Here is a 16,131-nt window from a genome sequence, read left to right as displayed (position 1 = left end):
GGAAACAGTCTCCAAGAATTCTGCTTTCTTAAGATGTGGGATTGAAGTGGGTCCTTACAGAAGACCTCCAAGGTCCCTTCCAGCTCTATTCTATTCTATTCTATTCTATTCTATTCTATTCTATTCTATTCTATTCTATTCTATTCTATTCTATTCTATTCTAATCTAATCTAATCTAATTCTAAACTGATTTAGCCAGCAGTGCTGTGATCCAGAAGGAGTGAAGTTAACTCTCCCATCCAATCTGTTACTATGTTCTCTATTGATATGATCCAATAGAAGTGATTACTATTTCACTTTAAAATTTTAAAGCCACAAAATCTTGGACAGTCATGAATTATTTCCCTTGGCTCAGCTGCACTCACAGTTCCCTTCTACCATAAATGTCCCCCTTGGTCAGAAATATAAGAGTTTCTCTTCTTTTATGTTTTCTTTTCACACACGACAATTTAAACCAGCGGTCTCCAACCTTTCCAGCTTTGTGGACCAGCAGGGGAGGGAGAGGGGATGAGTCCGCGCAAATGGTGGGTGAGCAAGCACATGGACGCAACTCAATTTGCAGCAAGTGACAGGCACGCATGCCCTCTGCTCATACAAATGGAGCTGCCCACTGCTTCCTGGTTCTGAACTGGGCTGTAGCCTGGGGTTTGGGGGCCCCTGATTTAAATAATTAATATGCATAAATATTGTACTGCATTATTGCCCAGAAGATATTATCCTTTTAGATTTGCAATATAATTTAAGATATATCTGCTCAGGAAAAAAACTCTCATGGACTTCAGTGAGATTTATTGTACTTCCTGATATGCTGCAATTTCCTTAGTTTGGAAGCCAAGAGGATTTTCTGCCCCTTTTGCTATGTGTGTGGACCTCTTCTGAAAGCTTTATAACAAAGTTGACAGTTGCTTTAAATTAGAGTCTTTGGCTGCAGTCCAAGACAAAGAGTGGGAGTTCATTTAGCTAAAAAAGAGAATTGCACAACTTGGAAACTGAGCCTGGGGAAGGCTATTATTTGTAAGAACCTTTTTGTTTTTGGAAGGACTTGCATGAGTTTGGCACATCTTTATTTGCTAAAGCTTTTAAAAGTATTTTGCAAATCCAAAGGAAATATATGGTTTTGCTGGAAAATGTGAGTTCAGTGGCTCCAAAGCAAGGTAAGAGGCCGGCGATTTTCTTCTGAAGCTCTTTGAAAAGCGGCTAATGGGAAATGCTAAATGGAATGAACCTTGAAAAAAATACAGGTTTGTGCAAAAGAAGAGATGCTTTAGCAACCCAGTGGATCTCACAGAGATCTACATGCTAAATATCCAAAAATTTAATTCCAAGCAAAACTGAAGTTTGTTAATTATTCAGTTATATAAATGAAGATTTGTAAATGTCTGTTTATTTCAAATGTATGACTGTCATGTTCCATTTCACTAAATCTAGAATGCTTGCTTGTATATTAGCAAATATTTTGCTAGTTATGCAAATGATTGAGAAGAGAGAGGATAAATAGTTCTATTAATTTTCTTTTAAATTTCAAGTTGTTTTCTAGCTAGGATACAAAATAATGAAACTTTAGATAAAGACTAAATGAAATTTAAGGCAACTTATCTTACTTCATTAAAAAGTAGATATGCGATCCTGACTGGTGCAACCTTTATAGATTTAGAAGAAATTCATTGTTTCTCTTTTCTGGAAATAAACTGGTGCTGTGTTATTAATTAAATCCAGTATTTCCAAATTCACTTAAAAGGGTTGCAAAGCACAGATATTCTTTCTAGATTCTTCTCGGTCTAATTTGATGTTTTCTTGGGTGTGTCTGTAGACATTTTCATTATTGAGCCGAATCTGATACTACTGTATTGTTTTAAAAATTAGTTAAATGACTGCTGAAAAGTTCAAAAACTCCTTTGTCATGCTGCCTCAGTGCCGATTTAGGGAAGGGGCTAACACAACTGAGAGAGAGTTGGTAAATGTGCATGAGATTGGAATTAGGAGTGATAGGAAAGGAAAGAAGAGCTGGTAATAGGGTCTGATCAGTAACCCCCCAAATCCTATTTTCTATGATTACTTTATGTAAGGCTAGAAAAACAAATCAGACATTAGAGGAAGAAAAATGCCCAGTCCGGGTGCAATGGTACTAACAATGTATACATTTCACATTTAAAGTTTAACATTTCAACACAATAATTAAAAAATGTTGAGGCTCCAGCAGTGCTCAGTTGTAACTGTGGCTTTGAACAATGGCTTGGGAAATAGTTCTTGGTTTGCTCTCCAAGCCTTCTATCCAGTTTTCCCATGGATGGGAATCCAGTGAATTAGATTCTTGTTTAAGAATTGATTGTACTATCAATTAAATTCCAACCTGATTGCATTTTCCATCATGGACTGCAAGCATTTGGACAAATGCTAGAAGATAAGCAAGAAACATTGAAAGCTGTTGTTCTTGGCTGCCCCCTAGTACTCGTCCAGATTTTTGCATCCCAGCTTTGGAAGATTTGTATATAAATCCCCAGTATATCCTGAAACAGAATATCACAATATTGGATTACTCTGGACAGAATTGTCAGGAGTCTCATTAACAAGATGATGTAACAGCCATGTTCTACAGCAGGGGTGTCAAACTGGCAGCGCACAGGCCGGATGCGTCACCAGGAAACCACGCCCACCCCATTGCTGGCAATGGGAAAAAAGCTCTGATATGTCCCACGACATCACGTGACATCACAAGTTTGACTTGTCTGTTCTACAGGATAATAATAGTATAGATATAATATTGGTGGAGCCTACACACCAATGCAGGGTTTACAATCCTTACCCAAGCAGGAATTTCTCACTTTTAAATTATAAAGAGTGTTAACTTCTCCAGTATTTAGGAAAGGATACTTTATACCCAATTCTTTATATATATTTTATTAGTTTTTATAGGATTAGGGATAAGGTAGAGTCAGGACTGGGGTTGGGATTGAGGTTAGGGTTTTTTCAAATAACATTCTCAATATTTAGCAAACAGCATAATGTCTGGGTTCATGTGTTTTTAAAAAAACAATGAGTAATAGTTAATTATTATAAAAAATATGTTAATTAATTGCTCGATGGTCAAATTGAATGTTTCAATGAACCTGTTAATGAATGGCAGCTGGCATGGCCTCTAGGTGCTCCATAGTTATACGCATTATGAAGATGATGATGATGATGATGATGCAAAACTTGCTACTTAGGTGAGCAAAAAATTCCTTGCAGAATTCTTCTTGCTCAGAAATAATTTTACTGCTTCTTGCAGACACTGCAAGTTTGGTAACTCGCATAGAGTTTTATTAATCCCCAGGTCTGGGAATGCAAATGCCATTCCAAAATACTTAACTCCCACACCTGAAATACTGTATTTCATGGTCAATCCAGATATATATTTGGGCTCATTGTCTTGCTGAAATATCCTCCCTTTTTTCAGCTTCAATTTCTTCTTGTCTGTGGGAAAAGATTCCAAAATCAAGAACAAAATGACTCTTAGTAATGTGGAAGTTTAGACGCTGTTAATTCTGGCAAAGCTGTTACAAAGTGAAAGGTTGTCCAAACTTCTGTACCTGCCATATTAATTATTTTCTTATTTAAAATATGTAAACAACTGCACATGACTAGCAGTAAAGTTGCAAAGAGACATATTTAATGTTGGGCTATGTAGACATTATGTAGCTTCTCTTTACTTAGGGATTCATTAAAACATACCATTTTGACCAGGAATGCATAAACATTTCTATACAATAGTATCTACAAATGTGACTTTAATTCTTGTGAGTTCAATATTTAAAATTTGCTTAAGGTAGTAAGCTGACGATGGACAGAATATGGGTGTAAGGGCCCACTTCAATCCCACATCTTAAGAAAGCAGAACTCTTGGAAACAATTTCTTCCAACAGGAACTTTTATTAAGAGTAGTTGATAGCAGGCATAATAGACAGGATCTGAGGGATTCTTTACAGAGCGATATTTTAAAGGGTCCCTGAGCAAACCCCACCCCACAGTTCATCTGGACGATTCAGACCACCCAATCCCCAGGTATTAAGTCCTCATGGGAAAGGGAAGATAACATCAGTCTGGCTCCATTTGTAATACGATGTTCCACAGCTCTTCACACCTCCTTTTGAGACTGGAGAAATAAGCCAGGTTCTAGATATTTGTATTGCTCCCCCCCCCTTTTCCTAACTGCCAGGTTAGAGAGAAGAAAATTCAGAGAGATGCATAGTGCAGGAGGCAATTTATTACATTGTAATGGGCAGCAGACCCAGCAGGCAATAAACAAAAGGTTATATTGTAGCGAAAAGAGGAAGTGAAAGTCATATCCTGCAGGCATATCCCCCTTCCCTCTTGGGAGTATGGCAGAATCCAGGGGAAGGTGAGATTTGGTTTTAGATCAGAGAAATGAAATATAAATGGATTCTGACATTGGGTTTAACTCAGAGGTGCCCAACCCTTTGGCCATGCAAGCAGCAGGCGAATGTGCATGCATTGCTCACACAAATGGAGCTTCACAGGCTCATGCAAGTGCCTGCCACTTGTGCAAATGGAGCTGTTAGTGTGCACATATGCCACTCACACAAAACCATTTTCTCTCCCCCCCCCCCGCCAGTCTATAAAACCAGAAACATTGGGGACCACTGGTTTAACTGAAATATATATACAGGTATGGAATAGATGGTATCTGGCTCAACAGCAGTAACTGTCAGATGGATCTAGGAGTGCTAGTGGACAACCATTTAAATATAAGCCAACAGTGTGGTGCAGTTGCCAGAAAAACCAAGGCAGTCCTAGACTTCATCAAAGAGGTATAGCATCAAGATCACATGAAGTGTTAGTACTACTTTATACTGCATTAGTAAGATCACACTTGGACCACTGCATACAATTTTGGTCATCAGGATACAAAAAAGATGTTGAGATTCAAAAAAGAGTGCAGAAAAAAGCAACAAAGATGATTAGAGACTGGAGATTAAAACATATGATGAATGGTTGCAGGAACTGGGTATGTCTAGTCTAACAAAGAGAAGGAATAGGGGTGACATGATAGTAGTCTTCCAATATTTGAGAGGCTGTCACAGAGGAGAGGTTGATCTATTCTCCAAAGCACTGGAGGGCAAGGCAAGAAATAACAGATGGAAACTTACCAAAGAGAAAGCCAAACTAGAATTAAGAAGAAATTTTCTGACAGAGGGGGCAATTAATCAGTGGAATGACTTGCCTTTTATTATGTAATAATCTTGGAGCTTTGGGGCATTATTTGTATCAAGATTATTTCATTAAAGGTTAAATATGATTTTGGTTGGATTGTGCCCATTTATTTTATTTTATTTCCTGGAATCCAAGACTTGGAAAAGCTTTTTGAGCCCATCAACTCCAGGCCTCCTGCTCAGTGCAGGAATTTGAATCAGACTATTCAGACTCTGCTTGAATGTATCCAAGAAAGGAGAACCCACTACCTCACTGAGGAGGGGGTTTCACTGTTGGGCTGTCCTCCTGTTAAAAAGATTTTTCCCCTTAACAGTCACTCATAATCTCCTTTCTTGTATTTCAAATACATGATTTGTATCCTGCTCTCTGGAGTGACTTCATAACCCCTTCTTGTTGATTTGGGTTGGTGTTTCTCCACCAAAAGCTAAGGTTTGGCTTTTCTGTGAAAACAAGAATATCAATCCAAATATTTGGCTTCCATTGTTGCAATAGGCTGGCACTTGCCTGCCTAACTGTTCTATCAATACAAAATAAAGTTTTGGGGCCACATGCTTGGTAAGTGAAGATAATTCCAAAGTGGGTATTACTGTTCCCTTCGCAAAGCCCTAAGACTGTGCTGATGAACCTATGGCATGTGGGCCACAGGCGGAACACAGCCCTCTCTGTGGGCACATGTTCTGTTGCCCCAGTCCTAGGCCTTCAGTCCCATCCATGAGCAGCCTGCATCAAAATCTCCCTGGGCAAGTGGCTTTTTAAGCTGGGTTTTATAAAAACTTTTCACTTTCAGCCTCTGCCGCCATGTGCAAAAAAAAAAAGTTCAATCAATCAATTTCAAATTCTTGTGAGAAAAAAAAAGATGTCGCAAAGTTGGAATTGATTGATTGAACTTTATTTTTAATCCCACAGAGCGGCAGAGAAAGTGATGTGTTGGAGCTGGAAAGAAGGTGCCACGTGGGGGTGGGAGTGAGTGACGGGAGCAGGGTGCTCCATGAGGGGGATTAGGGCGGCAGTAGCAAGCTGGTCCGTGTGGGGATGGGGTGGCAGGAGCAGGGTGCTCCGTACCCGGGGGGTAGAGCAGAGCGGCAGAAGCAGGGTGCTCTGTGTGGGGGTGGGGCAGAACCTGTGCATGGGGTGAAGCATTGTGGTGGTGCTAGCATGGTGGTAGACCAGTTGCTTCCCTCCCCATGCCAGATACCTGCTGAAGCTGCGCAGGATAAGTTTGCCAGGCCCGCCCCTGCCCAGATGCCTCACCTCATCCAAGCGTTTTTTTTACTAACTTGCCTTTCAGCTGCATTCCATTTTTCCGTTCGCTTCTTAGCCTTTGCCATGTGTTTGTGGCACTATCGCTAAAAAAAGTTTCATCAGACTTTTTAACTTCTCACGAGATCTTAAGAAGTTAGACAGTCTGATGGAACTTTTTTTTTTAATCAATAGTCCCACAAACACGTGACAAAGGCTGAGAAGCAAATGGAGAAATGGAATGCAGCTGAAAGGCAGATTAGTTAAAAAATGCTTGGAGGAAGTGAGGGCATCTGGGCGGGGGCAGGGGTGGCAACCTTACCCTGCATGGTGGCTGGAGGGTGGGGCGCATGCCTTTCCTGTGCCAGGCCAGTCTCTGCAGCCCTGGAGTGGCCGTGCTGGGTGGCGGTGGGCAGGGTGTTGAGGTGGGGGGTGGCAGGCTGACCAAAGCAGCAGGTGGAGCGCTGGAGGCTCAGGGAGAAAGGGTGCTGAAGTGGGCAGTTGGGCCATTGGCAAGAGTAAAGCGGTTGAGCAGAAAGCGGCCTCAGAACAATTGGGCAAGTAAGGAAATAAATCCTTACTCCCCCCGGAAATTGCCCTTGTTTCCTTACCTGACTCCCAGCCCCGTGCGGTTTCTCCTTTGCGATCTGCCGCTGCCACGTGCAAGGAAACAAAGGAAGTTTTTTTGGGGGGGGGATGTCACTCAATCAATTCCAACTTCTTGTAAAAGGTCACGAAGTTGGAATTGATTGATTGACCTTTTTCCCCCAAAAAAAACTTCCTTTGTTTCCTTGCACATGGCGTGGTGGATCACAAAGGAGAAGCGGCATGGGGCTGGGAGTAAGGTAAGGAAAGAAAGGCAATTTTTGGGGGGAGCAAAGATTTCTTTCCATACCTGCCCCACTTGTTCTAAGGCCGCTTTCTGCTCAACCATGTTGCTCTTGCCAATGGCCCGACCACCCACTTCAGCACCCTCCCTCCCCAAGCCTCCACGCTCTACCTGCTGCTTTGGTGGCTCTGAAGGCAGAGCTGCAAAGTTCTCTTCTTTGTCAGAGAAGAGAACTTCGCAGCTCTGCCTACAGAGCCACCAAAGCTATAGCTGAATGGACAGGTGAGGGGGGAACCTGTCCCACTTGTTCCATGGCTGCTTTCGGCTGAGCCACATTGCAGGGGCATTGGGAGCAATACGCAAAGCGGCAAACAGCCACAATGCCAAGACCGGCCGTTTGCCACCTCCTGCCCAATGCCACAGGTTCCTTACCTGTCCCAGCTAGTTCCATGGCCTCATGGCAGCAGCATTGGGTGTGATGCACAGGGTGGCAAATGGCTGTGGCCAGTGGCAAACAGCCACATCGCACAGGTCCACTAGGCCACCGCCCAGAGCTTCAGGCCCACCCAGCACAAAGGAGGCAAAGCGGTCAGCTAGGAAGCCCCATGTAGATGTGGTAGAGCACACCCAGAGCCAGTAGGCAAAAGGCCACCCCAAGCGGGGAAAGCCAGATCCCCATTGGCATCATGGCTGCCTAGGCCCAGCAAAGATGGGGGGAGGCATCCAATCCTGGGACTGGTGGGTCATGGCTGATTGGGATCCGGCTTTCCACACTTGGGGTAACCTTTGGCTTGCTGGGTGTGGCGTGCTCTACCACCTCTACTTGAGCTTGCTAGCCAGTCATTTCACCTCCTTTGTGCTGGGTGGGCCAGGTGCTCCGGGTGGCGGCGGCAGCCTAATGGACTTACACAAGCTGCTGGCAGCAGCCCGAGGTGGGGCTAAGATGTGTTGGGTGTGCAAGGCTCCATGTGCGGGCCAAGAGCAAGATCTGCGAGGGGGCCAAGGAGATGACCAGCCGCGACCTGCTCTCCAACTGCAAGCAAAAACAGATGGGACAGAATAAGTCTGCATCACACGTTTCCCCTCTCCCTTATTCCACCTGCTGCTGGAGGGCTGGCCCGGTATTTGCAATGGGCTACAGAGCCCTAGAGTGTGCCAGTTGAGGGGCCGGCAGACTGTGGCTGCTGACAGACACCGTCGGCCCCCATGCTCTCGCTGACCTCTGTATGTGGGGGCTGACAGTGTTAAGCAGCAGCTGCCCCAGCGCCTGCCTCACCTTGCCTTGCCCCTCACCCCACAGCACAAGCCTCCTGCCCATCGCCCTACCTGCCAGAAACCCCTGGATCTCCCCCAACCCTGCCCAGTCCCCACAAGCATTCCTTCCCATGAGCAACATCGAGGTGACCATGCCCACCCAGTCTGCCATGACTACCACAGCCACGCCCACCCAATGGGCCATGTCTGCCCAATTGGCTATGCCCGCCCAGTGGGCCACACCCACCCAGCACCTGGGTTGGGTTGCAGTTTGGGCACTCAGTCTCTAAAAGGTTCACCATCACTGCCTTAAGACATCTATTTACTAGAACAAATTGGAGCTGCCAAACCTAATATTTGGGCTGAGAGAGGCAATAAACAAACAGCAGAACAAGAGAAAGTGCTATGCTCAACTCTCACACCCTCAAATGTCAATGCTGTGAAATATTTTATTTATTAACATGTTTCTGGCCACAGAAGAAGCAGCAGTAAATCAATTGTGGAGAGTGGGAGAGGAAATCATCACTGAAAATGAAAGGGCCAACCAAGGGTAAATCAATCAAGTAATCAAAATTCTTTTTTATGGCATGTTCATTTGTAAATTTAACCCAGCACCATTCCAGAGAAAAAGGAATGTTTGTGTGTGAACAGGAGTGCATTTGGAATATTTCAGATGCTTCATTTCTTTGGTTAGAGACCCATAGACACTACACTAAAAGCAGATGAAAGTCTTGGATGAACATAAGGAAAGACCTATCTAGTCCACAATTCTGTGGTGAGATTTTAGAGGATGCCCATGGCAGATACAGAGGATCCCACAGGCACTTCTACCCTATCTCTTGGTTGTAAAATTATAGAACAACCAATTATTAATTTACTATTGCTCATCAGAACTTCAAATCAGGAACAGATGGACTTTTTCTGGATTGCCAAATGGCAAGGGCTGCTGTTTGATTCTTCCACACAACCAGCCATTCCAGAAGGAGACCCTATTCCATTTCAGACAAGTGGCTGTCCAGTCTCTTCTTTAAAATCTCCAGTGATAAAGCACCCACAATCTCTAAAAAGCAAGCTGTTAATTTTCTCACTATTAGGAAGTTCATCCTTATTTCCAGGTTGCTTCTCTCCTTGATTGGTTTCCATCCATTATTTCTTGTCCTGCCCTCTCTGGTGCTTTGGAAAATAAGTTGACCCTCTCTTCTTTGTGGCAGCCCCTCAAATATTGGATTGATGCTATCATATCACCCCTAGTATTTCTTTCCTCTAGACTAGCCATACTCCAACCCTGCAAGCATTCTAAAACAATATGTTTTAGTCTCCAGACTTTTAATAATTTATTGCTCTTCTTTGCACTTTTTCCAAAGTTTCAACATCTTTTTTGTAATGTGGTGACCAAAACTGGATACAGTGTTCCAGGTGTGGTCTTACTAAGATTTTTTTTTTTTATTGAAAATTTTTAAATTTTACAAAACAATACGGTTCCCTTCCCCAACCCCCCCAACCCTCCCATGCCCTCCCCCCGACCTTCCCAGAGCTGAATACAGGCTTAATTAATATTTTTTCAAAAAGTCTTAAAACAAATATAAACCATAAACAAATCTAAATACATTAATTAAACAAATTGTAAACTAGTTAACAATAATATATGTATAAAAAAAACAAAAATACAAGGAAATACGAGAAAATAGGAAGAAAGAAAAAGGAAAAAAGTCTATAAAATATCTTAAATTTTAAGTATAAGTTATTGAAAAGCTAAATAATATTTTTTTATATCCAACTTATATTGTATAAAGTCTATCCATTTTTTCCATACCAAAAAATACTTCTCTTGCGATTGGTCTTTCAAGAAAGCCGAAATCTTTGCCATTTCCGCCAAATAAGAAACTTTAAAAAACCACTCTTGCAAGGTAGGCAAAGATTCCTTCTTCCAGTCTTACTAAGATTTTATAAAGCAGTACTAATATTTCATGTGATTTTGATTCTATGCCTCTCTTTATACACCAAGGATTGTATTAGCTTTTTTGGCTGCTATTATACACATGGCTGGCTCATATTTAAGTGATCATCCACTAGGACTCCAAGGTCCCTCTCACAGTTACTATTCTGACACAAACTTAAAATGATCTCTTTTAAATCCTGTCAGATAGTTAACTCAAAAGAAACGATCTTATAATAAACAAAATATATTTTAATGAGAAAGATTACTTGCGTTCACGTTGAGATTGGTGCTGCTGGAAATACATGTTTGTTCATCTTTTAGATCCTTCCTTTAGGTAAGAAGATATTGCTCTTTATACCATCTTTATAATGACTGAGGCTATTGTATGACCTCCATGGCCCATGCTTGTTACCGACAAAAGGATTCCCATGTGGCTTGTGTCCAGGAAGTCTCCCAAAGACCTTTGGAACTCCTCCCACTGACCCATCCACATACCTAGTATTTAACCCAGTAACTGCCAGACACTCCAACGTAGAGCTGGGCCATAGAGCTATATGGGCCATAGAGCTATATGGGCCAGAACACTCCCCGCTTGGAAATTTATATTTCCACTACTAAAATAGTAAAAACGTAGCATCAAGGCATGCAATACTCATTGTGGTTAACTTGTGACTAAATAGGTAAAAACTTGGTATCAAACATGCATAACTATAAGGTAAACATAAAACATGCACAATTATGAAAAAGGCAAGTGTTACATCAAACAATGCATAAGACAATACATAATTAGAGGTTTAATCTTGTGGTTCAGTCTTCATCAGCAATGGACCAAATCAGTGATCAGCCTGGTACAAGTGTCTTTGAGTCATGACCTGACTCACGTGGCTTCACGATCTGGATCTCAGCTGGGTAAACTAGTTCATCAAGTGGGTGGGCCCAGTGCGCAAGTGCCCTGGGCCAATAGTTCTGGTATGCAGTCTTGTCTCCCAGTGAGACAAGGTCTTCTTCTTCCTGTGAAGGAAGCTGGAACCAAATCTGGAAGAGAAAAAACTGGAACCCAAGCTTCTCAGGAATGAGGGGAACTGGATTCACAGGATACTCAGGAACTGAAAAACCTGGAAAAACATAAACAGCTGGATCTGGAAACTCAGGATTAGGAACATCTGGAAACTCAGGAACAGCCGGAGCTGGAAACTCAGGATCAGGAACATCTGGAAACTCAGGAACAGCCGGAACTGAAGAATCAGGAACAACAGCTGGAACTGAAGAGGTTCAATTGTCTAAACTGGTCTTCCTTAGCAACAGGACTCGGTCAGTGATTAGTCTGGTGTAGAGCTAGTTGCTTGTCGTGATTCCTTAGACAGCATCTTAGGTTCTAGGTGTAAGGCTGCTGGGTGCCTGTCGCTCTTGCACAGGTGGCATTTCACCTTAGCTGTGCAGTCCTTGGCCGTGTGATCCATAGAGTCACAGCATTTGAAACATATCGTATTCTCTTTGAGTAGGGTCTTTCGGTCATCTAGGGATTTCTTCCTAAAGTCTCTGCAATCATTTAGAGAGTGAGAGGACTTGTGTATCGGGCAAGTTAGGCCTTTGGTAGTTGGATGAGGGTTCGAAAGAGCGCTTCTCGGTATTTGTTCGTCTGGAGACTTCTTTGGGGAAGGCGTGATGTCTGTTTTATACACCAAAGGTGTGGTTCTGTCCGTAGCTTGGGAAGAACTTCGGTTGGGGCTGAAGTTGTCATTTGTTGGCTCGAAGTTGCTGGCATTATGATGTAGTTTTGCTTGGTCGGTCACAAATTCAGCGAGTGTACAGCGAAGGCGGGTGGTGCGTCAGGGTCTTGGTTCCTGTGGGTTTCTGATATTTTGGCCCATTGGTCCCTTAACTGCTTTGGTATTTTTCTAACTATGATCCTTTGCTTCTCAAACTGATCGAGGCAGGTAAGTTTCGGCATGTTGGGTTGCTCGCGAACTGAATGTAGCATCGAGAGCGTGTCTGCGAATTCCAACATCTGGGTGTGATCATTGATATTGATGTTAGGGAAGGTGTAAATGCAATCCAAGAGCGACTTTTCTGTCAGTTCATGTCCGCCATACCGCTCGTCGAGCCTTTCCCAGGCTTTGAGAAGGGCGGTAGCTGGGTTGCCTAGGTGGGCTAGTTGAATGTTCTCTACTAATTGTGTGGAAGCCGGTCCCAGCCATGTTTTCATGTGTCCGAGCTCTTCGCTCGATGTTATAGCTTCATCTTGGATGGCGGTTTGGAACGTGAGCTTCCACAATACGTAGTCCTTTCCCGGTTTATCGGGAAATTTGTGTACACCCTTGGATGCCAGATCTAGTTTGCTTCTGTAAAGTCTCATAGGGGTGTAACCGGGTGGCGATGGTACCTCGCTTCCAGGAGTAGGGGCGTGTGCCATGTTTGGCTGGTAATTTCCTTCAGCATATTGGTGGCTGGGTGTATTTTGCCATGTGATGTGCAAAGGACCTTGTTGGCTTGGTTTGAACTCTGCTGCACTGGCGCTGAGCTGAGGGAGCCCAGGCTCCTGCTTGCTTATGTGTTGGAAGGTCTGTGTTTCTGGTAGAGTGTAGCTAGCTCCCTGATAGGCTGTCAGAGCTGATGCTCGAGGCTGTCCTCTGTAGTCAGGATTGGTGGCAGTTCCTTGGGGCGCTGCCTCCTGTTGGTGCAGCAGGGACTCTAGTGACTCTAGTGTGGCTCTAACTCTTTCAACCTCGTCCCTGAGTGTCAGCTGGTTCTGCTGTAGGGCCGTTGGTGCTACAGGTGGATCCATCCGATTGCCATTAGTGGTATGGTTTGGCGGGTTCTGTGGGGTAATAATGGTGGAAAGATCTTGTGGCACTCCCCGCTGTGCAGTCATTGCCATTGCTGGTAATCCCATCAGGTTTCGATGTGGCAGCAACGGCGGGGGGATCTTGTGACCTAGGTGTCGTGACATCAACTCTGCGGTTGACCAGCGAATCAGGTCGGTGAGATTCCTCTGTTCGTCTACTCGGTCTTGGGGTGCTTGTGGCTGGCTGTGGTGCTCTCATCTGTGCATTCTGGAGTGCGCTTTGTTTGTCCACATAGGCCTGTACACGGCTGTGAGAACTTTCCCTTCCTAGACTTTCCAAATTGGGCGTTGACATGGCATCTTCTAACTCTCTCTGCAGGATCGCTTCTATTGCGGCTGCCTCTTTTGCTCTCTGTTGTCGCTGGAAAATCTCAAAGTTGGCCTGAGCTTTGGCCAAGTCTTCTCTATGTAGCTTGTCATCTACTGCTGCTTCTGCAGCAACGTTGGCCATTGCGGTGTTGATCCGTGCTTCCCTGAGACGGGTGGCAATACTCTCTGCTCCTGAGGCTCGAGATGCATGGCTCTGGCGAGAAGATACCTTTGAATGGCAGGAGGGTCCTGTGATATGCGAGTGTTGGGACACACTGGAGTGTGCCTTGGACATGTGGCGAAAAGATGAGGCCTTTCCAGACACATGGGATGGATCTGCATGTGACCATTGTGATGGTGCATGTGAATAGCGGGAAACTTTGGACTCAGCTCTGTTGACCCGTCTGCCTTTCTGGTGAGGTTCGGGCTGTGGGGAACCATGTGAGCTCACTAGATGCTTCTTACGTTCCTCGTTTATTAGCCTGAGGCTTTGCATCTCGCTGTCGACTCTTAGGTCTCTTAACTGTTCTTGAATGTCCTTGAGTTGATGTTCAGAGTCCATCCATTGCACGTAGGCGTCTTCCTTATTTCCTTCCACTGCGTGTGCCCGTTCTGGGGAGAGTTCCTCCTTCTGTTCATGGTAGAGTTTGTATAATCTCTCCCAGCTTCGCTCATGGCGCCTGTGGATGATGTGCCATTTCTCCATCAGATGTGAATGCATGGCGTCTGTGAGCTTTCTGCGTTGTCTAAGATCGTATTGACCCTGAGACATTATTGGCTTTGTTGAGGCTTGAGTTTCAACCTCTGCGTACTGGTCAAGGTTGGCTGTTTGCAGCATCTCTCCTTGATTGACTGGTTGGGGTGTCTCAACTAGGCTGGTTAATTGAACCCCTTTGTCCAAATCAATAAGACACTCCTCCATGGTTAGGGTAGGTTCCGTGTCCTTCTCAGCTATTTTGAAGAGAATTTGAATAACTTCTCTCTTTGACCACTAGGGGTCGCTACTTGTAGATCAGCTTCTGAGGTGCTGTCTGTGGGTGGAGATGCCACTGGGTGCGTTCTCCTGTGTTTGTGGGTACTTCAGTGCAGTTCACCCTTTCACCACTGGGGGTCCCTTGCTGTGGGTGAGCTACCAGGGTGCGCTGGCTTCGAGGTTCACCCTTTGTCCACTAGAGGGGCTTCTCTGGGTGCGGTTAAAGGCTTGCGTGTAGAGCTTCCTTTAACCACTAGGGGGCGTCTGGAGAAAGGCTAGCCAAATTCTTCCTATTGCCACGTTACAGCTACTGAGCCACTGAGAGAATGTAGAGGTACAAACTCCCACCTGGCGTGTTGCAGGCTGGAACTCCAGGTCATCAGCTGTGATAATAGGCGAAGGCAATTGGCTCTTGCTTCCTTTCTCTCAAGATGGGACAGCTTAGCCTTCAGCTTGAGTGAGTGAGTGAGTACTTTTGGTAAGTTCACTCTGTGCCCTCTAGAGGGTGTTAAAAAGACTAGCCAAATTCTTCCTATTACCATGTTACTGCTAGTGAGCCACTGAGAGAATGTAGAGGTACAAACTCCCACCTGGCGAGTTGCAGGCTGGAACTCCGGGTCATCAGCTGTGATAATAAACAAAGAGACTTGGCTTTGATTTCTTCTGCCTAAGTTCCCTCAAGCTGGAACAGCTGAGTGCTCAGCTTGGGTGAGTGAGTGAATGCTTCTGGTAAGATCACTCTGTGCCCTCTGGGGGGTGTTGGTAACTTGGGATAACTTTAAGTAGCTTGCACTTTAACTAACAGATTTGCTCTGTTGTGTGCTGAATTAATTGTGGCTGTTGTGACTCAGCTAGAAAAAAAAATTGCATGACCACCAGGGGGTGCTTCTGCGATGATTCCTCCTTATAACATTGGCTGAAATTCCGAGCATACCTAGGGCTGTCACTATGGCAACAGATGAGTTTATTGAAAGGCAATAAACCTTGCTTTTGTCTGAACTTTAGAGGCAGTCATTAAACAGTTCTTTGTTTCAGGCTGTGTGATTCACTGGCAAAGAGGGGAGGGGGAAAAGCCCAAGCTCCTTTTGGTGTTAAAATTCAAACTTTTCATGCAAGGAACAAAGGTGTAGATTTTTGTTTTTCTTTCTCCCCGCTATAAACATTAATTTGAGAACAGGTCCAAAGTAATTTTGAATCAGATACAAGGCACTTTTCACTTTGAAGGTTAGCTAGCAAGCGAATTGGCATAACAAAACTTCTGAATCACTCCTTGAAAGCTGTCTTTTACACAAACATGCTGGCTTTGCTTTGCAGGCTTTTAAAGGCATCAAGAGAATCTTTACTTCCTTGAAGGTTAATGTAGAGAAAGGGCTAACCAATTTGATTCTCTTTCTTCAAACTGTTGCAGCTTTGAGAGAAGAATTAATCTTTGCCAATTTACTATTTGCTTTCAAAAGATGGCACAAATTATGAGTATATCTTCTTACTATTCTGACACAAACTTAAAATGATCTCTTTTAAATCCTGTCAGA

General features: G+C 44.0%; 1 protein-coding gene across 6 annotated transcripts in view; it reads left to right on the top strand.

Moving 5' to 3' along the window:
* The first annotated feature begins 993 nt into the window (after positions 1-993).
* Positions 994-16,131, top strand: part of C1QTNF7 (C1q and TNF related 7) — a 146,718-nt gene continuing 131,580 nt past the window's right edge. For 3 of the 6 annotated variants that reach the window (XM_039343486.1, XM_039343488.1, XM_039343485.1), the window contains exon 1: positions 1,018-1,154. Coding sequence is in view for 2 of the 6 variants with exons in the window: in XM_039343483.1 (XP_039199417.1) it covers positions 1,112-1,154 (43 nt within the window). In the remaining 4 variants the exon portion in view is untranslated. The other 3 variants (XM_039343483.1, XM_039343487.1, XM_039343484.1) reach the window with 3 other exon arrangements.

This window comes from Crotalus tigris, unplaced genomic scaffold (genome assembly GCF_016545835.1).
Source record: "Crotalus tigris isolate CLP2741 ecotype Arizona unplaced genomic scaffold, ASM1654583v1 scf7180000017855.1216408, whole genome shotgun sequence".
Lineage (NCBI taxonomy): Eukaryota > Metazoa > Chordata > Lepidosauria > Squamata > Viperidae > Crotalus > Crotalus tigris.
This window is presented reverse-complemented; position numbering and strand designations above follow the sequence as displayed.